The sequence below is a fragment of the Mustela erminea genome, chromosome 2 (assembly GCF_009829155.1).
Source record: "Mustela erminea isolate mMusErm1 chromosome 2, mMusErm1.Pri, whole genome shotgun sequence".
In the NCBI taxonomy this organism is placed as follows: Eukaryota; Metazoa; Chordata; class Mammalia; order Carnivora; family Mustelidae; genus Mustela; species Mustela erminea.
The window spans coordinates 157,313,178-157,334,368 of record NC_045615.1 but is presented as its reverse complement, the minus strand read 5'-3'; the positions used below and the strand labels follow the sequence as shown (position 1 = coordinate 157,334,368).

At 39.8% G+C, this 21,191-nt stretch overlaps 1 protein-coding gene across 3 annotated transcripts in view; it reads right to left on the bottom strand.

Annotated features, from left to right (window-relative positions):
* The window catches only part of MTHFD2L (methylenetetrahydrofolate dehydrogenase (NADP+ dependent) 2 like), a 126,460-nt gene that overhangs the window by 58,192 nt on the left and 47,077 nt on the right, over window positions 1–21,191 (bottom strand). For all 3 annotated transcript variants that reach the window (XR_004283498.1, XM_032334580.1, XM_032334579.1), the window contains exon 6: window positions 12,600–12,692. Coding sequence is in view for 2 of the 3 variants with exons in the window: in XM_032334580.1 (XP_032190471.1) it covers window positions 12,600–12,692 (93 nt within the window). In the remaining variant the exon portion in view is untranslated. The remainder of the gene's footprint in view (window positions 1–12,599; window positions 12,693–21,191) is intronic.

Sequence of the window (21,191 nt, the reverse complement as noted above, 5' to 3'; positions counted from 1 at the left end):
GGGAAGCTTTGATACATACCAGTTATTCCGACCCACGTGGCAGGACAGGACTGAGTACAGCCTGAATACTTCTTCACATGGGAAAACAGAACGATAGCGGCAAGTCTACATTGGGAATGCGGAGTTAACCCGTCAGGTAGGCAGCTTTGCCATTTGGTCTGCACAAGCATGCCGTCTGACTCACTGGGAAGAACTGGGACTCTGGAGACAAACAGATCTCCACCTTGACAAGGACGAACTGTGCGATCTCACACTAATAGTAAGACTATATCCCACATTTACAAAAATAAACACAAGAACATTTCCTAGGTTTGCTGTAAAAGTAAAATTCAATAGAGGAAGGCAGAGAGCTTGGTGATTGGCATACGGTAGCATTTCATGAATGGCGACTACCTTTGGCTTCTTAGTTTGTTAAATAAAATCTCAAACCCAATAGGAATCTTGCAAGTAACTTTCTTTCTATGTAACTAAAATGCCTGTCTTTTTGTAGCAAACACTTCAAATCTTTTCTTTTTCCAAAAAAAAAAAAAAAAAAAATCAAGATATAATTAATTTTCACAAGTAAATGTCATTGTTAATCTCCTTTTGGCAATTTTAGCAATTGAATTTAGTTTATGAATATCTTTAGCTATTACCGTAAGGTGAAAAACAAATGTGGCTGAAAGATCACATATAAATGAACTAAAATTGACCTGATTTTACCTGTTTTAGCCACTACTGTTATGTGACTATGATCTCCAGCTAGTTCCAGGAAACCAATGTCATAATTAGTGAATCATTGTTTTTTTGTCTCTTTGAGGGTTGGGGGGGGAAGTTCTCCTTTCTTTACGTAATTGTTCTAGGATTAGCAGGGTACCAACTAGTCTCCACCTAGAGTTTATAGACCAGAATCCTTAATGAGACACACTTGATGATAAGAAAATATTTAGTGAATATGCAAAAATAAACAATAGGTTAAAAAAATCTGGATTTGGATTTGATTTATAAATTAAATCCTTGGCCATCAGAGTCATACAAAAAATTTTTTTTAAGTTTTTCCAATTGAAACCACGTATTTTGCTAGAAACAAATATGGGTCTATGACCAAAAACAATGAAGATGAAGGGATAATTTTGCCTTTTCTGAAACAGATTATTAATTTCTCAAGAATGTCAGCATCACGCATGAGAGTATGCTTTTCATCATGGCCACACATTATGAAAGGGACATACATGGCAGACTGTGTTTTAGAAAAGCAGAACTGGAATAAAGATAAAGTGATACCCTACTTGGCAGGGGAAAATGCCAAGTATTGTTTTTTTTTTTGCCATTTGAATACACGAATATGAAATGTCATTTACTGGCAGAGAGTTATAGAATTGTAGTCACAACTCTTCAAGATTTGCAAATTTAAACTCATGCTAGTTTTTTTCTTCCTCCAATATATTCCTTTGGTTCTATTAAAAAGTGTTATTAATAAAATGCGGAGTGTGACCAACATAACTATCAAGTCTTGAGAAACAGTTGTGCCGTACGCATCTACTATATAAGTCTAGTAACCTTGCTGACCTCCTAGGGATGCTGTGAGATTTGAATAAGACAGTGTTTCAGAAATGCTTAATAAATATTTGTCATGATAATTATTAAAATAAATATGAACACTGGCGTGTGTGGCTGGCTCAGTTGGTGGAACACATGACTCTTGATCTTAGGGTTATAAGTTCAAGCCCCACATTGGTATACTTTTTGGGTGAGATTACTTGAAATCTTAAAAAAATAATTAAAATAAATATTAGGAATAATGATATTTAAATAAATAAAATAATGAAATGCCTATATTTAAAGTTCTATTCAAAGATTATTTTAAATCTGTTTGATAACCACTACATTAAAAAATCATACTCAGAAATGAGAATGTGTTAATTATTTAATGTTATAGAAAAAAAATGTTAATATCCCTGTACATGCTTTTTAAGAGACATCAAGAACTAGCTAGTGCTAGAGATAAATTTGAAAGTAAATAGGTTTTCCTTACATTTAAAATATTTGTGTAAGGGGGAAAAAAAGAATGTGCTCCTATTTCTTACAAAGCTTGTTACAGTTCAAATACGGATTTGCCCTTAGCTGACTGAAGCAGAAGGAGGCATTCATGACACGGGTATAGCCCCTGGAGCGTGAAGCAAGAAGAGCTTCAGCAGCAGGTCGTGTTCCAGACAGCAGGGCAAAGGTGGAGGTCAGGAGCTCAAAGGAGGGCACGCAGAGATTTCCCTTTCCTATCTCTTTCCCTCATATTCCTGCCCTGCTCCTTCCTCTTGGTGCTAACTGAAATCTACATGATTTCTTTCTACTATATTTTTGAAAATGAACAGAAGAGCCACAATTACCCTCAGTTTTAGCATCAGTAGGTCTTCCCATTTCCCATCTCTCTTTTTTAAAATAAGCTTTACTGAGATGTAATTTATACCCATACAATTCATCTAGTCACATTTCTTTTCATTTCTTCTTTTCTCCCAAGAAGAGCCATTTTTTTTATTATGTTCAGTTAGCCACTGTGGAGTACATCATTAGTTTTTGATATACTATTCAATGACTCACTAGTTGCATATAACACCCAGTGCTTACCACGACCTGTGCCCTCCTTAATACCCATCACCTTGTTACCCCATCTGCCCACACCCCTCCCCTCTGAAACCCTCAGTTTGTTTCCTAGTGTCCATAGTTTCTCACGGTTCATCTCCGCCTCTGATTTCTCTGCTTCAGTTTTCCCTTCCTTCCCCTCTGGTCCTCCATACTATTGTTTATGTTCCACATATAAGTGAAAACATACAGTAATTGTCCTTCTCAGCTTGACTTATTTCATTCAGCATAATCCCCTCCAGTTCTATCCATGTCGATGCAAATGGTGAGTATTCATCCTTTCTGATGACTGAGTAATATTCCATTGTACTTATGAACCACATCTTTATCCATTCATCTATTGAAGAGCATCCTGGATCCTTCCACGGTTTGCTTATTGTGGACATTGCTGCTATGAACATTGGGGTGCACATGCCCTTTCTTTTCACTACATCTGTATCTGTGGGGTAAATACCCAGTAGTGCAGTTGCTGGGTCATAGGGTAGCTCTATTCTTAACATCTTGAGGAACCTCCATAATCTTCTCCAGAGTGGCTATATTAGCTTGCATTCCCACCAACAGTGTAAGAGGGCTCCCCTTTCTGCACATACTTGCCAACATTTGTTGTTTCCTATTGTGTTAATTTTTGCCATTCTAACTGGTGTAAGGTAGTATCTCACTGTGGTTTTGATTTATATTTCTCTGAAGACTAGTGATGTTGAGCATTGTTTCATGTATCTGTTAGCCATTTGTATGTCTTGTTTGGAGAAGTGTCTGTTCATGTCTTCTGCCCATTTTTGACTGGGTTATGTGTTTTTTGGGTGTGGAGTTTGAGAAGTTCTTTATAGATCCTGGATATCAGCCCTTTATCTGTACTGTCATTTGCAAATATGTTCTCCCATTCCATGGGTTGCCTCTTAGTCTTGCTGACCGTTTCTTTTGCTGTGCAGAAGCATTTTATCTTGATGAAGTCCCAAAACTTCGCTTTTACTTTTGTTTCCTTTGCCTTTGGAGACATGTCTTGAAAGAAGTTGCTGTGGCCGATGTCGAAGAAGTTACTGCCTGTGCTCTCCTCCAGGATTTTAATGGATTTCTGTCTGACAATGAGGTCTTTCATATATTTTGAGTTTAACTTTGTGTATGGTGTAAGATGAAACCAGATAAGACTCCGAATCACCAAGAGAATGTTGAAAAAGAAAAACAAAGCTGGGGGCATCATGTTGCCTGACTTAAAGCTCTATTACAAAGCTGTAATCATCAAGACAATATGCTACTGGCACAAAAAACAGACACATAGATTAATGGAACAGAATAGAGACTCCCTCAACTCTATGGTCAACTAATCTTTGACAAACCAGGAAAAAATATCCAACGGAAAAAATAACAGCCATTTAATTAGCATATGTGGCGCCTGGTAGGAAATGAACCATTTCAGTTTAGTAAACATCTCCCACACTCCTTCACTCCTCTGTCGTAAAAAGTCAACAGCCTCAGAAGACAAATGGACGGCAGGCAAAATCTTTCCAGGAACAGGGAATGAGTCATCTTAATATTTTTTATTTTATTTCATAATTATAAAATAAATATCTCTTGGAGAATTTACTTGGAGAATTCAGAGGAAGATGAAGAAGGAATCAACATTTATCTATCATCTATTATGCATTAGCCAGAAGTAACTACTCCTCTCAAGTTATATTTTTTCTTCCCTCTTTGTTTTTCTGTTTGTCAGTGAGTGTGTGTGTGTGTGCATGCACGTGCACCTATTTGGATTTCTACCATAGATTCAATCAAATATAATTATTTTCAAATACAACGGGCCATAAGAATTCCTTTTGATTACTACACCATCATTCGCAGTAAATGTTCTCATATTGTTGGGTGTTTAGGCTGTTCCCAACTTTTTGTTATCACAGATGAATCTGTGATGGACATCTTTGAATACAGTCTCTGTAAACCTCCTTATAGTTCTTTTTTTCCTAAATATTTTTTTATTTATTATTTATTTAATTATTTGAAAGAGAGAGAGTGTATACGTTAGTGGGGGGAGGAGAAGAGGGAGAAGCAGACACCCCACTGAGCATGGAGCCTGATGCAGGGACTAGAGGGGGTCTCCAATCCTGGGGCCCTGGGATCATGAGCCGAGCTGAAGTCAGATGCTTAACCAACTGAGTCATCCAGGTGCTCCTATGATTCTCTTTAGGATAAATTCCTACATTGAAGGAGGAAACTCCTTCAAATAGTTTTTTATTCAAATAAAGTAAATTTGAGGTGATAGCTTAGTGACCTAAAAGAACGTAGGGTACTTTTAGTATACATTCTGACATGGTATGCTACATTATTTTACCACAAATATCCTGACCAACTACCCTGAGAAGAACATATATTATAACATATCCTTTGGGGGCGGCCTTGTGATTTATTCAGTTAAGTGTCTGCCTTCAGTTCGGGTCATGAGCCTGGGGTCCTGGGATAGAGTTCCACATCGGCCACCCTGCTCTGTGGGGAGTCTACTTCTCCCTCTCCTTCTGCTCCCCCGCACCTGTGCTCTCTCTTCCTTACTCTCTCAGTCAAATAAAAAAATAAAATCTTTTAAGAAAAAGTATCCTTTTTCATGCGAGTGTCTATGAGCCATGTGTGTCCACATATGTATGTGTGTGTATTTTCTAAAGAAAAGGAATCACCCTGGTAATTTTAAAAATAAGTATAAGTGGGAATTATGAGACACAATAGAAACTCAGTAGAAACATTACTAAAATGCACCTGCCTTTTTTTGCAGTGAGATATCTGATCCAATATTGAGCACCATCTCGAACTGAAGGGCACATACTGGGCTCCTAAGAGTGGATTGCCTGTAATCTGCACACTCAGAGAAGAACTATGAAATTGAGTTTGTTCCAACCACAGTCATAAAGCCCACATTCATACACAGTCCTCATTAATTCTCGGGTTTTGTAACAAAGGTAAGTCATTCTAAAATAAGCAATTAATAATGAGCCAAATCAGAAATCAGTTTGGGGGCAAGGGACTTAAGCTTAAGATGAAGGGCCAAGCCTGAAAACTTTCTCTGACGGCAGAAAGGGGTAAAAAGAAAGGACTTTCATAGAAAGCTGCCTGAGGAGATCTGTGCCAATAGACCTTACTTCTCAGGGCTCTCCTTCCAAACCAGAGCCACACCTGATGCAGTGAGCCGGGTGCAGTCCGAGTCCACACAGAGTGTTTCAAACACCGCTTCTGTGCGGATTATCACACAAGGGTTGATAGGTGACATTTTGATCCCCCATTTTTTTTTTTAAATTTTCAGTTTTTCTGGAGTTTAATGAGACGAGCGGATGCTATTGCAAAGCCACAACTAATAATGACTGGCTACAGATCTAATGAAATCATTTCACTTTCGGCCAGTCAACACACGTTCAGAAGAGACACCCCACAGCACCACACGCTCTGAATCTACCGCAGGAATGATGACTTCACCAAAGGAGGGCTCAGCTTCTTACCCACACTAGGAAGGAGACCTGTGGTATTCTCCTGTTCTCTCACTGAAGACAGTCATCGTTTCTCGGTTGTTCCCCTGCCGCGTCCCTGCCTCGCCTCTGAACCCTGCAGGTGCGAGCTCTGAGTCAATGATGCTGATGCAATGCCACAGGAAGCCACTCTGAAGTGGAACAGCCCCAAACAAGGCCTGATGGAGAGTCTAGGGCTGAAAGGACCTGGAGGAGCTCATCCCAGGGAAGGGGTCTTCTGGCAGATTGGAGGGGTTAAAACGCTACACAGGTATCAAAGAAAATATTAGATGCCTGTCGAAATGATAGATGCCCTACTGTGGGTGGTGAATGATGAGGCTGAGTCTTTCGGACAGTCCAGACAGCAGAGGAAATGAAGAGCTTTGGGTTCTATCCTGTAGGCCAGGGGCAACTTTCAAAGCCTTGGGATGCTTCTTAGGTGCTGAATTTGGGGGGATGTTTTTGCTTATTGGAGGTTAACACGGATCAAGGAAAAATGTACAAGTTCACATGCAACTTTTACAGTCCACATATCCAATTACTGGCAACTTAAATAAGCCTTTTGGTGCTAGATGACAAACTCATGTATTTTCATTTAAAACATATTGTAATTTTAGTCAGAGGGTCACAATACAATGTCAGACCGAAGGGAAGGGAAACTATGTTTATTTCAGACCAGTTCTTACAGCAGCCTGTACAACTAGGATTAGTATCTCCTTTTTACAATAGTTGAAAATGCAGCCCAGAGAATTAAATGTGATTTTTAAGATTAAAACTCAATTTGCACCCAGATCCTCCTTACTTTTAAAAAAATTTTAAATATTTTATTTCTTCCAGGGGAGGGGGTAGGAACAGACAGAGGGGGAAAGAAAGTCTTTTTTTTTTCCTTTTTTAAGGATTTTATTTATTTGAGAGAGAGAGAGTGAGAACAAGTGGGGAGGGGCAGAGGGAGAGGGAGAAGCAGATGCCCACTGAGCAGGTAGCCTGCCATGGGTTATGCACAAAGCTTTAAATATCAGTTTTGTTTTTGAGAATACAAGTAACCATTCATTAGCAAATAACTAAAGATCAATCTAATAAATATTACAGGTTCCTCGTGCACATAATCCTGGGTGTTTACAAAGATGTCCCCAGTTGTTTACTGCAATGTTTATAATAGTAAAAAACTGGGAGCAACCTAAATGTCCAATCATCAAGAACTGAATAAATAAATTACACTTACAGCATAGAATGCTACAAAATCAGTAGAAACCATGCTTTAGAAGAATGCATCTGATGAGGAAACACAGACAGTGTAGAACCGTAAAATGCAAAGAGTCCATGCAAGGTGAAAAGAAATGTGTAAATATGTATATTTCCATGGAAGTATAAGATAAGGGAAGGCTCATTATCACACTGTTAACTGCGCTTGGCTTTGGTTAGATCATTGTGCATGTTTGCTAAGTTTTCATGGTAGGGATGTAGAAAACAACCAGTACTCAGGAACACAGCAATAATTAAGCACCCTGGCATACATTGATGAAGCTTATCTGTTGTGGATTAGGGAGGCTCTGGGGATGGGTTGGGGGGGGGCTACAACTGGGGAGGGGGAGGACGTGGGGAAAGGGAGAGGGTGACAGACTGAGAGGGTGGGAAAAGGTCTATGAGATCAAACCCCTTCACCTAAGTACCTCTCCCTTCCCTAACCCCTCACAAAGTCAGACTGTTTCAAAAGATGGTGGGAACGAGGGGCGCATCCAGGGACAACAGAACACACAGCTATGAGCAAAAGCAGGTATCATCCCAAGAAGCTACAAATCTTAAGTAAAAATAAAGCTTTTATGAAGTTAGTCTCTTATCTGTAAGTCACTTCCTTTATTTTTTTTATGTTTATGAGGACCAGTCCACTTTGATACTATGTTAATATCAAAGTGACCAAAAGTATATGCCTCAAGTTACATCGAAGTTGTAGGTTAATAATCAACTGATTTATTGTTTCTAAATTTTTGTTTAAATTCATGTCCAATGGCCCAAGAAGGAGTAACATATAACATATTAGCATATAACACTTACTGAGTGTTTGCAATATGCTAGCCACCGTGCAATGTTCTTTGCCGGGATTGGCTTTAACAACACTACGTTAGACATTATGATTCTTCCCATCAAAGAGACTGAGGCTCAGAGACGGGATGACTTGACCAAGGTTACAAAATCAGCAAGTGGCAGAGCTGGAATCTAAATTCTGGAATTTCTGCTCTAGCAAGGCCTGGGCATTTACACTACTCTGTAAAATAACTAATAAAATTGAGACAAATGACTCATTTAGGAAGGAAGGACTTCTAAGTGGAGAAACAGAGGCTGAAATGGCAAGATGGAGAATAAGAATTGGGATACGCAAAGGACAATGGCATGAGCGGTGGATGGTGGAACCGACGATTTCCAGGCCCCACCCTGGGAATTTCTCAGTGTCCTGGCACTCGCTCCAAGGAAGATGAAATCCACCAGAAGGAAAACTCTACTGAGAACCTAAGATGATTTTGATGGGAGTGTGTCCAAGTTTGATGTTACAATGGGAGAAGTCGTGAAAGAAGTTGGTCGGTCACCTTTATTTTATGACGAGTAAGTAGGAATACTCCAAATTACTCTACAGAATTGCCTCTTTATCCTGTTTTGTATTGCAGTGTCTATCATTAAAAGTGTTGCAATAGAGACGCGAGAGTTACGGCTGCAAGGTTCATTCATCCTGCTGGAGGGGATGGCTTAGTGGACAAAATGCCAGCTTTCACCAGCTACGACACTCTGCACCCACAGGTTAATATGCAAGTGGCATTGACTCAGCAGCTCATCTCCTGAACGGAGCTAGTTCCACAGTTTACTCATACTGGTGGAGGGTCTTTCAGACCATGTCTGGGAAAAACCTGTCTGTCCTGCTTGAATAATGAGGATTCCTAGAACTGTTACAGACTCAGGATATCCCCCAGTGTCCTGGAAACATGAGATAGAAGTGAATCAAAGTGTCTTCTCATACACTCTCAGCATTGGTACCCTATCCTGGCTAGCTTTCCCTTCTCCTTTTTAAAAAATATTTTATTTATTTATTTGTCAGAGAGAGAGAGAGAGAGAGAGAGAAAGCATAGGCAGGGGGAAGAGGAAAGGGAGAAACAGGCTCCCCGCTGAGCAAGAAGCCTGATGCGGGACTCGATCCCAGGACCTCGAGATCATGACCTGAGCCAAAACTGACACCCAACCAACTGAGGCACCCAGGCACCCCTAGCTTTCCCTTCTTTATCACTAGCCTCACACAAAGCCAACACAGCCTTCCCTTAAACCATTTCTTTCAATTCACCTGTTTAATATTCTTACGATATTTTAGATGTCTATACTAGTCTCTTTCATCATCACCTCGCTTATCATTTCTTAAGCTTATTATTTCAAATCAAATCAGTTCACTTATCCACTTTACGATACAAACTGCTCTTGTATGTACAAATCTTTCACCTTTATGACCTTTTCAACTTACTTTATAATGACAAGCTAGGAATGTTTAGTAGTTACAAAAAATAATGCTACCACTATGTGAATCAATCAGTAGCTAGAATGGTTCTTTATAAAATTATATGCATAAAAGTTTATCATCTAAATTTGTATCAATTTGAAGTCTTTGTTCCAGTTGTAATTTCAAAATGAATACAACACACGTTAATCGAGTACTCACTGTGTGTCAGATTTTGTTTGAGGCACTTATATACCACATTAAAAAAACAAAAACAAAAACAAAAACCAGTCCTGTCCCTACTACAGTCTAGTGACAGTGACGGACAACCATAAAAAGACGTTAAGGACCATAATCACGGTCCAGGAAAGTCCCCCAGATTCATTCTCTCTGTGAACTCAGAGGTTTTGAGAAGAGACTTGAAGTTTCTTATTTCTAAATGCATAGTTTGACAGAATCTGATTTTCAAATTTGAGCTTCTAAATTAATCTAAATCCTGAATGTGCAGAGAGAGGTTTCAAAGAGGAAGTGATCCATAGTTAAACCTATAAGGAAGGACAGGACCATGGGAATTTGAGAAACTGGAGGGGTGAGCTGAATATTAACATATGCTGATTTTATTCATGCCTCAGGATCTTTACACAATGATTTCCTTTTTTGCTTTTTTCTTCTGCAAGCCCATTCCGAGATTTCATCACTACATTCTTCATTGTCATCCCTCACACGTTATCAATCTTTCTGATACATCACGCACCGCTCCTCCTCCGACTCTCCCGACTCCTCGGTGGGACTGCTTCCATATATGCTGACATTCCAGTTGTGCCGACGGACCAGCCCTCCCTTTTCCAGCTACCTCTGCCATTAGATCACTATCTCCTTCGTTAATACCCACTGCTCATTGTATTTGCTTATTTCCCACACAGAATGCGAGATGTGCTTCATTTTAGTAAGATTTCAGTCCTACTGTCTGGTGATATGGAATTTCTTTTTTATGTTAACTTGCTCCTTCTTTATAATTTCACTGTAATTTACCAATATCGACATATTTTATCCTTAAATTCTCCAGGTGATTAATAAGGGCAGGGAAATGAGCAATCTTTAGTTGTTTCTTATAAGCTCTCAATTTTCTTCCCCCCAATTTCCCATTATCAAAATATTTATTTATTTCTTCAGGACGACTGCAATTTATCTAATTGATAAACATCATCTACGGGACTGTCTTCCAGCATTCAGCATACCTTTGTGTCTTGTGACTGGCATTAGGGCTGGAATACAAGGCCTGTTCACATTACCGTCATTCAAAATGTCCTCCAGCCACCACCGGGCGGGAGTGTGGTGAAACCCGTGAACTGTGGATCCAGCGTGGCTGTCTACGACAGCAGCCACCTGCCTGGCGCCCTCTGGTGGTGACAGGATGCCTGGATAATGGGCACTAGACAGAACCTCAGTACTGCTTCTGCACCTGCTGGCTTGGTGCACCTGCTACCTCCTGGCTCCCATTTTATTAATTCGATATAGGTTTGGTCCTTCCCCTCTGTTCCCTTCCCTTTATTTTCCTTTTTCTTTTCTCATTTTATTTTTTAACACCTCGTACTTAGTGCTGATTTAGGCCTTTACAAAGGAGCATATGGTGAGGGTAGAGGAGACACTGAAGGATGATGACAGGGGTGGCCATAATGACTGGGACATGCAGCTTGCTTTAATCCCAAGAGAATGTCGCAGTGCTTGAGAGAGGATCGCCTATCTTCCATTTCCCACGACAAGAAAAACGCAAGCTAAACGCACATCGGGGGATTTTTATCTCACTAGAAGAAAATATCCATTCAGTATTATAACAGAGAAACAGAAACTAAGATCAACTGTGAAATATTCTTTACAAGTTGTTAAGAAGTAAGTTTAATATTTGTCTTCTCTGAATACATCAGTTGCTGTGGCAGTATTTCACTTAACGTTATCTGGGGTCCAAAAAAGTTTATTGCTTCTCTAAACGTCTGTCTTCCTTCTGTCAATCCCATTCAAAAATTTGCATTCAGTATCACCTGAATATATAGTTACTCAGAAAAACTGGAAATGTGGTTAGATGTACCAGCTTACTGGGGACTTCCTAAAAAGGGGGTATTTGTATTTTTACTCTATCAGGATGCAAATTACTCTACATGGAGTCATCACACATATATTCTGATTTCCAGAGAAGGGCCTATATCAGAATAAGAAAGTAAACTAAATTTGGTTGAAACTAATTTGAGCTATCATTCTCTTCATCAAACTCAATTTCCTTTGGAACTTCTACTCTTCCTTTACAGTTTATAACCACCCAGCAATTCAAATGTAAAGTCTAGAAATCACCAATAATATCTAATTGATAAACAAAATGAAAAAGGCTCTCATTTAAGCCCTGGATAAAGCAAGAAGAGTCACAATCGTCTTCAATGTAGAAATGTTATGTGGCAAGAGTAGAGGCAGAAGTACAGGGTAGAATTATTTTGTATGCTTCAAATATAAAACAAATTATGAAAAATCCTTGATCCCACAAATGAAAACCCAATACCTCTTCTCTGTTCCTCCTTCTCAAGTCCACACTCTTTAACATAGTTTAAGCACTCTTAAAACCATAGGCCACGTCAATCTCCTGCTCTCAGCCATCCTTGGCTTATATCAAAGTCCTTCCCAAGGTCCTACATGAGCTAGCTCTGGCTATATTTTCAAGAATATTTCCTACCCGTTTCCCCATAACTCATTCATGTTTAGAATCAACCACATCTCTGAAGGAACTGGCAACATGCATATTCGTTCTTGTGCTTAATCTGTCATTCCAAAGGCTATTTGGGTTTTCCATAATGAAGTGACAAATGTTAACGTAGGCACAATGAGCCAATATAATAATTGCCCAGAAACAAGATCCGGTCAAGGGAAGTTAGTCATATGTAGGCCTAACTCTCCCAAGAAACTGTTTTTATGGACATGTCAGCAATTAGGGCAGGAATTGCTCTGCTGATGACATTTTACCAAATTAACAGCCACCGAAAACTTACCAGCAGCTACTATGATAATATCTGCCAGCTGAGTATGGGTCTTCAGTTGTTCTTTAGGAGTATATCTGTGAGCTATGGTCACTGTTGCATCACCTGGAATGGAGAAGAATGTCCATTAATGGTTACTGAGCTTTTTCAAAATTTATGAATGTTCCAATTCTAGAGGAGATTCAGTTACAGCCTAAGAGCAGGAAAATTGCTTTGAAATTAAGAACAAATCCAGAAAAGAAAACCTAGATCACCCAGAATATCATACTCTTCAATTACCAGCAGAAAATCAGCTAAGACCATATGAGAGTATGTGCTGACCATCATAAGAGAGCTAAAAGTAAGGTTCTAGAAACAAAGCATCAGAAAGTTCTGTATTGATGGGTTAATACGTAAATGCAGGGGATACTCACTGGTCTGATAACAAGGTATGTAAATACTGAAAACAGCAAGATAAGGGCACCCAAAATGGGGCAATGTATTGTGGGAATACAGCTGAGAAATTAATTCTGCGTCTTCTCTTGAGGGTGTCTAGGAAGGGTTCCTAAAGGAAACGGTATCCTTTTTTTAGGTCTCAAAGTATGAGCAAGGGCATACTAATTAAGGAAAGAAAGAAAGGGCATTCCAAGACAACAGAATAACCAGAAAAAAATGGACTAATTGTGAAGTTGTATGTTTAGGAAATGACAAAGAGGTATAAAATAGAACAGGAAGTATTTAAGGAACTGATATGTGAATAAGAGAGCTCAGCAGCCTGAGGGGTTTGCAGCGCTTCAAGAGTGAGCCAAGGAAGAGGAGTGAAAGGGAAGTCAAAGAAGAACTTCCGGTGAAGACCCAGCTGTGTGAGACAGGGCCTTCTCTCTTCTCCTAGAACATACAAATGCTACACATTTAATCACAACAACGAAAACTCCACGATCTCCATTTTCAGCAAAACTAGAAGACATATTTTCCACAGACACCAAAAAATATCTGAGCATTACCCAGGACGGGCACAGCTAGCATACACCACACAGGAAGGAAGACAAGCCGCAAAGACATGCAGAGAGTGAGATGGCCAGGAGCGGCTGGTCTCTGAAAATGAGCGCAGAGACATACTGTGTGAAGGTGGAGGGCTCAGGTCAATCTCTCATCTGTAGCAAAGAGAGAAATACATGCGAAGAAGCCCTCTTGGATCCAGTCAAGCTCATGGCGGCTGGTAAAGGAGAGTTCCCATGGAGGAGCCACTTCAGCAGGAAGCAGTCTGAGTCGGTGTAAGTGGTGAAGAAGGGATCTGAGGACAGCCTGGCACCTCCTCCCCAACCCCCAGCAGAACTACCCTGCAAATAGCAGATCCAAGAAACCCAACTCATTCAATGGTAAGTAACAACAACAACAAAAAGATTTGACACAGAATTAGTAAAAAGATGCCATCTGAAAACCAGCCCGGGAGTATCCAGGGCGTGATGGAGCTGTTCTGATTCTAGTGGTAGTGATGTGACTACATGCGTTTGTCTAAATTCATGGAACTGTACACCCAAAAGAGTGAATTTTACTCTATTTTTAAAGTAAATAAAAGAATGCATTTTAAAAATGGCAAACCCAAGGATTGCATGGATCCCTGGGTGTTATATGCAAACAATGAATCATGGAAAACTACAGTAAAAACTAATGATGTACTGTATGGTGACTAACATATCATAATAAAAAAGATGAACAAAGATGGGCAAAGATGAGAAAGCTTGATGTCCACCTACTATCTAAGGACTAGAATCAACAGAAAACATTTAAAGTCGATCAATCAAATAATAGAAGTATAAGAATATTAAGTATAAGGTAAAACATTAAGAGATCATTTTTATTGGCAAATATCAAGTAGGAGAAAAAAGAAATGGAATCAGGGAAGAAAAAGAAAATATTCCTATCATTTCTTAAAATTAGAGTATCAATAGATACCATATGAAGAAAAGAGAACTAAGAGTACTGTGTAAAGTTAAAACTATTAGAGTAAAAATAAACCTCCCTAAGTATCAGAAGAACCATACACAAGAAAGAAAAAAAATGTAAAAAAAACAATAAAAGCCACAAAAACAAATAGAACAGAAAATAATGACAGTTCACATCTTATATATTTATCATCATAATAAATTTTCCTAAGTTACCTATTTAAAAGAATAATATTTCCAAATTGGCTCACAAAGCAAAAACGAAATCTAATTCTTTACTTTATGTAAGGTATATCTAAAACAAAGCTGTTTGGAAATGTTAAAAATAAAAAATGGGCAAATGTGTAACAGGGAAATGACAAAAAATATAATATGTTCTTATTGTCAAATAAAGAGAAATTTAGCATTAAATAGGACAAAGAAATACACACTATAATGCAAAGACATGATTCAAAAGAGCATACAACAATGACAAATATATAATATATAAAAGAGAAATATAGTTCATGCACAGAAATTACAGGGGCTACAAACTGAAAAAGAAACACATTTTATTTGCTGAATTTAATTCATCTTTCTCAATGCACAACAGATCAAAGATATAGAAAATGTACGTAATATAATTAATGTTATGTGCCTGATTGTAATATATCACATTTTGAAGGTAGAACATATATTTTTTCCATGTGACCAATGAATATTTTTTAAGTGATACGACTTCAGATACAAAAATAATTCAATTAATACTAAAAAAATAGCTATATAAACCTCAGATATTTCCTTTGATCACAAATCAATAAAGTTATAATTATTGAAAAAAGATCAGAAATTACAAGGTTCTTCCACTGGAATTTTTTTGAATAATTCTTGGGTTGGGGCACCTGGGCGGCTCAGGCAGTTAAATGTCTGCCTACAGCTCAAGGCATGATCCCGGTGTCCTGGGATCGGAGCCCCATATTGGACTGCATGCTCAGCAAGGAGCCTGCTTCTCTCTCTCTCTCTCTCTCTGCCTCTCTCTCTCAAATAAATAAAATCTTAAAAAATAAATGTCTCCAAGGGTGACAGCAAAAGAGAGGTAAACCGGGGGAGTTAAAGGTAAATGTGTTTAAATCATGCCTCAGTCTCTCGGCCTTTGGCCCTTGCTGCTGAGAGCCGCGGTACCTGCTCCCGGGGCTGCGGGCCAGCGAGCCTGAACACTGCCTGGTTAGTGAAGCTGTGAGAGGTCTTGTCATTCCTGTTTTCAGGTCTGGCGCCCTCTTACTTTTCTTCCGCGAATCCTCTGGCTCGCTGCCCCTAATCCTAACTCCTCAGCTCTTCCCTGGGGTGACCAGCACCGACAAGCCCCAGCACCTACTCGGCAGAATGATGCATATCTCTGACCCTCAGATGACTTTTTCCCACACTCAGCTTTATCCTCTTACTGTGCATGTGATACCAGCCTGGGCGAGGGCCTAATTTTTCTAACTATCACACAGACCCAGATAAAAACTTTTATAAGCAGAATCTTAAGCAATTTCGCGGTACCCGGTGTTTGACATCATGTTTGTAAGATACAGCAAGAGTAAAAAAAGTTAGGACCTATCTCCTGGAATCTGAGAGTTCTGTTAGAACTTAATAATTAACTGCTGGGCAAGATAGGCTTCTTGCTGTATAGAAGTCCACGGTCAATCAAGAATTGTCTACTGGGAGCTGTCTGAGCAGTTTTCTAGGCTATGATTACACTGTAATTTATGCAAAACTGCAGATTGTGGCAAAGAGTTTTAGCAACTAACACAGAGTGCCAATTTGAGGAAAAAAATACTTGCTACTTAAAAAGACGTTAGAACAAACAGCACAATATGCTTCATTTTCAAGTAGCATTTTTTGTTGTTGTTGTTTAAATGACTCGAAATGAGGAGTTTATTTTTGTTGGACGTTTCTAGGTCATTTCCTGCCTTCGTTTATTCGATGATCAAGAAATAATCCCAGAACCATGCTAAGCAACGGAGACAGACAATCCCACATGCTCACGGGAGAAACAGTTATGCAAATCAGGATGAGAATACACAGTGTGGTCAGTTCCACATTAAAAGGCGGTATAAGCCACAGGGTCGGCAAAGAGCACTACCTTCTCCTGTAGCTGAGAACAGTGTAGGAGCAGTCAAAGGTCTTAGGGAAGAAAGATTCTTGATGTGAGTAGAATTTATTTTGCTTCTGCTTCATTCCCCCTATGTTTTCACCATCCAGGCCCATCGATAACTATTTCCCATAAAAATGCAAGACGGGCATTTATTTAGCCCAGTTAGAAACTTCTTCCTCGTAAAAGCCGAGGTCTCACTTTTTGCAACTTTTATCATGATCCTAGATCTGTCTTCAACAGCAGCACAGAACAAGTCTCAACGTCCTTTTCCATGAGGCAAATCTTTAAATACCTGCATTGGTGGATGAAGCAAAATGGCCAGTCCAGTAGGGGCTCGACTCTTACACGTACGCATTTACCTTGTCGTTTGCTCTGGATAAGAGAAAACGAAGTCATTCCTGATATACATTAACTCATTCAATGGTCTGGTTTAAAGGAGGGGCACCTGGTGGCTCAGTCAGTCCAACTCTTGATTTCAGCTCAGGTCACAATCTCAGGGTCGTGACGCTTGTATCGAGCTCCGTGCTGGGTGTGGAGCCCACTTAAGATTCTCACACTCTCTCTGCCCCTTCCCCCTGCCTCTCCCTCTAAAAAAATAAAAATAAAAATAGAGGCAAAATACTGAGAAAATTATAGACAGGAAAACTCAGTATTCAACACCAGAACAGCATCCAAAGGAGAAAAGCGGCCTGAGTTCTGTTTTTGGACAAATGCCTCTAGAGGTCTAAAGACTCTGAACTGGAAATATGTGTTTCTTACCCTCACCGTAAGCTGTGATCACAGCTTGAAGCACACAACAAAAGAGCAAAAACCCCTCTACAGAGAAATACTCTGTAGCAGCTAAATGGACAGAGCCTATATATACGTGGTTACAATGACCCTTATGTAAGAACTTGCTACACGTCAAACATTGTTCTAGCACCTTACACAAAATTATCATACATTTTCCTATCACACAATCTTCACAAGACACCGCGAGAGTGTTTTTTATGAGGTAGACGCTAATGTTATTTGTATTTGACAAACGAGGAACCTGAGAAGACACAAGAAGTCCAGTAATTTGTCCAAAGTCCTACAAACCATCTAAGAGCCCGAATTCAAACTAATTCAGTCTGGCTCTAGCGTCCAAGCTCTAATTATAGCAAGCCACAGCCTCTGTCTGCATCGGGCGGACAAAAGCAACACTGCCCGGGTTCACAGTTACATCAGAGCCGGCAACCACGACATCGTCACGTCAGTTGGCGGAACAGCATGGCTGGACAATTGGGAAGCCACTGAGGGATCTTGGATGACACCTCTTTTTCCTCTGGATAAATTCTGCCTTCAGATTCCACTGAATCTGAATCTACTGCTGGCCTGTAGCAGTAGTACCGATAAGTGGCCAGCTAATGACAGAAAATACTGATAAGGGGCCAGCTAATGCCTGTAATACAAAAGGTTTTAGCTTTACTTTTTACCATTTGTAAAATGATCAAGAGGCCATTTTCCAGATCTTGAGACAGTGTGAAACAGTTCTTCATTCTCCCAACTCCTGAATTCCATTTACTGAAGGTCTCTATTTCTTTTTTTTTAAATCTCTCTCTCTCTCTCTTTTTTTAAAGACTTTATTTATCTATTTGAGCTAGAGAGGGAGAGAAAGAGCACAAGCGGGGGGAGCAGCAGAGGGAGTAGAGAAGCAGACTCCTCACTGACCAGAGAGCCCGATGTGGGGCTGGATTCCAGGACCCTGGGCTGGTGACCTGAGCTGAAGGCAGATGCTTAACCCACTGAGCCACCAGGTGACCCTGTAAGTTTTCTATTTTAACTTCAGTTGTTTTTTTCTAGATTAAATCGCTTAAATAATTTTAGAGAGAGTTACAGAGCACTCAGAGCTAAACCTGCTTTTCAGGGTTAAAATGGGCCAGGCTTTAAATGTGTTTGTATCCGGTCAAGACCTGTTTGATCTGATTTGCTATCGATCAGTCCTTCAGTTATCTTCCAGACACCCTGGGCTACTAGGTGGATACAGCTAAGGAATATGGTTTCATTTTTGATTAGTCAAATACCACTTCAAGCTCACTCCTTTTAAACAACCATTTCAAAGTACCTTTGAGACAAAGAGTATTAGAGAGGACTAAGTCCTCATCACCAGTGTCTCTAGATATTTAAAAAATCTGCCCCTTTATTTGGCCAAAAATTATTTAAGTAACAGATTCATTTATTCAACAAAGAGTATATATAATAATATTCTATGTAGGAATAAGTGTTATGAAGAAAGGAATGCAGAGTAAGTGAATCCAGAATAACAGCACAGGTGATATATTGATAAGGTGGTGGGGACAGCCCGAGGAGGTGACGTTCGGGGAGAAACCCAAAGGAAATCAGAAAAATATTTTATGTAAATAACCTCCCAAAAGAACATTCTGGTAAGGACCCCGACACACAAGCACGTATGACGTGTGTTCTAGGGAAGCAAAGGGCAGCCGTGGCTGGAGGGCAGTGACGGAGGGTGAGAACGGGAGGAAGTGAGTAAAAACACGCAGCCCAGGCCAGCTCCTGTACGTCTCGCGTATCACGTGAAGGACTCTGGATTTTATTCTGCTGTCATGTTGGGCTAAGCATTATGGGAAGCCGCGGGTGAGAGAAGGGACGACGGATGCTGAGAAACTGGTTTGTAAATTTCACAGTGCTCTGAGGGAAAGACAGTGGCTGTCGACTAGAACCTTTGGTGGAGGTGATCATGGGTATATTTTAAACATGGGCTAATGGGTAAGATAAGAGATGTAAGAGAGAGTGGTAAAGGGTGGCCTGAGCAGTGGGGCGAAGTAACAGTGCCACTTCCGAAAACAGGACAGACTATGGGGAGTAAAATTAAGATTGAAGGTTTGCATATGTAAGTTTGAAGTGCCTACTGGCCATCCAAGTGGACGTGTCAAGTGGATGGTGGTTACATGGGTCTTGACACATAGGAAATACAGAAGGTGTTTAAGGCTATGGGACTAGAAAAGATGACCTAGGAATGGCTCTGGAATGACAAGCGAAGCCCTAGGCTTATTCCAATGTTCTGAGCAGTTGTCCTCACCCTGACCACATTAGAATCCTCTATGGAGCATTTTAAAAAATACTGATACTGATAGGTCCATCTGGAAGATTGTGATTTAATTGTTCTGTGTTGGGCTCTGGCAGCCGCATTTTTAAAAGCCCCACAGTGATTTCAGTGGGCAGCTGAAGTTGAGAAGCACTGGTTTAGAAGTTGGGAAGAACAGAATGACCCAGAAACAGAGAATGAGAAGAAATATCTAGTGACATAAAAGAAATGCATGCCAGTGGTAGCTTTAATCTGTGCTTAAGCAATAACAGAAATAGCCCTATATAATGTGGCCATTTCAACAAATTAAAAAGCCTGTTATGAATATTATTCAGTTCATTACATAGTTTCCTGCTTATAAGAACCCTCAGGAGAAATTATTTTTCAGTCTTAACACCAAAAACCATTTTATTTATCCTGAGCATGTATTTATTTTTAATTCTAAAAACATGTAATTGGACAACCAATCATTTTTTTCCTGTGAAGGAGCTCTCAAAATGAAATTAGTGACCTAATCATAAAGTATAGCTTAGACTCAAACACATTCACCCAACATATATTCAGCACTAGTACATAAAAAGCAATGTGCTTGGCAGTGGTAATATATCCGTGAAGATTTAATGACAGGCCTATTTTTAATAGCCTTATTCTTGGCTCTTAGTTCTAGGCCTTGCTTCTCCCTTTTAACTATTTCACATTGGCATGGTGTTTCATATACTGTTGTGGCCCACTTTGAATACTTTTTAGAATAAGTATACTGTGATAGCTAGCCTGTCCTCAATACTCACCATGTGTGAATACTAAATCCTTTACAGGTATCAGCTCGCTTAACTCTCCCAACAACCATGCACACCCTGACCTCACAGGGACATGCAGGAACAGAATATGTGTTCAGGCAATGGAACCAAAGAGCCCATGCTCACTGACGCCAAATTCTCCTGCTCCAGGAGTCAGTCTTTGCCATTCAAGGCTGCAGCTATGGTGTGAACAGTGTGGCAGTCATAAATGAAGATATTGGTTTTGAAACCTTCTATTTCTAGGATTATTTTCCTATTAATAGGAATGAAATGTTTTGAGTCATTGACATGAATCAGTTCTGCAGGTGACCAAATTCTCCACGGTACCAAGTTGCCAAGTCAGGACTGATAGACTTTCTGATTGTGAAACAGATTTTAAGCTATATATTAAAAAAAAAAAAAAAAGTGATCAAACTCTAGCCAAAATGGGCCAATCGGCTTAGCCACGGGACAAGGGGTGCTGGCATGAGCCAAAGTACTGTTCTGTCCTTTCTAGCTGCTCTGACTGGAAGGGGTGTGTGTGTGTTGGTAGGGGAGGGGTCTGTTCGTTACAGCTTTATATAATTATGCACTTATTTTCTACTCTCCAAGATTACAGATGAAAATAAACTCAAGGACCTTCCTACAATGTCCGATTCTGCAAACATGGCTTAAAAGATCAGACACGAATACTAAGTAAGTGCTCCCAAGAACCCA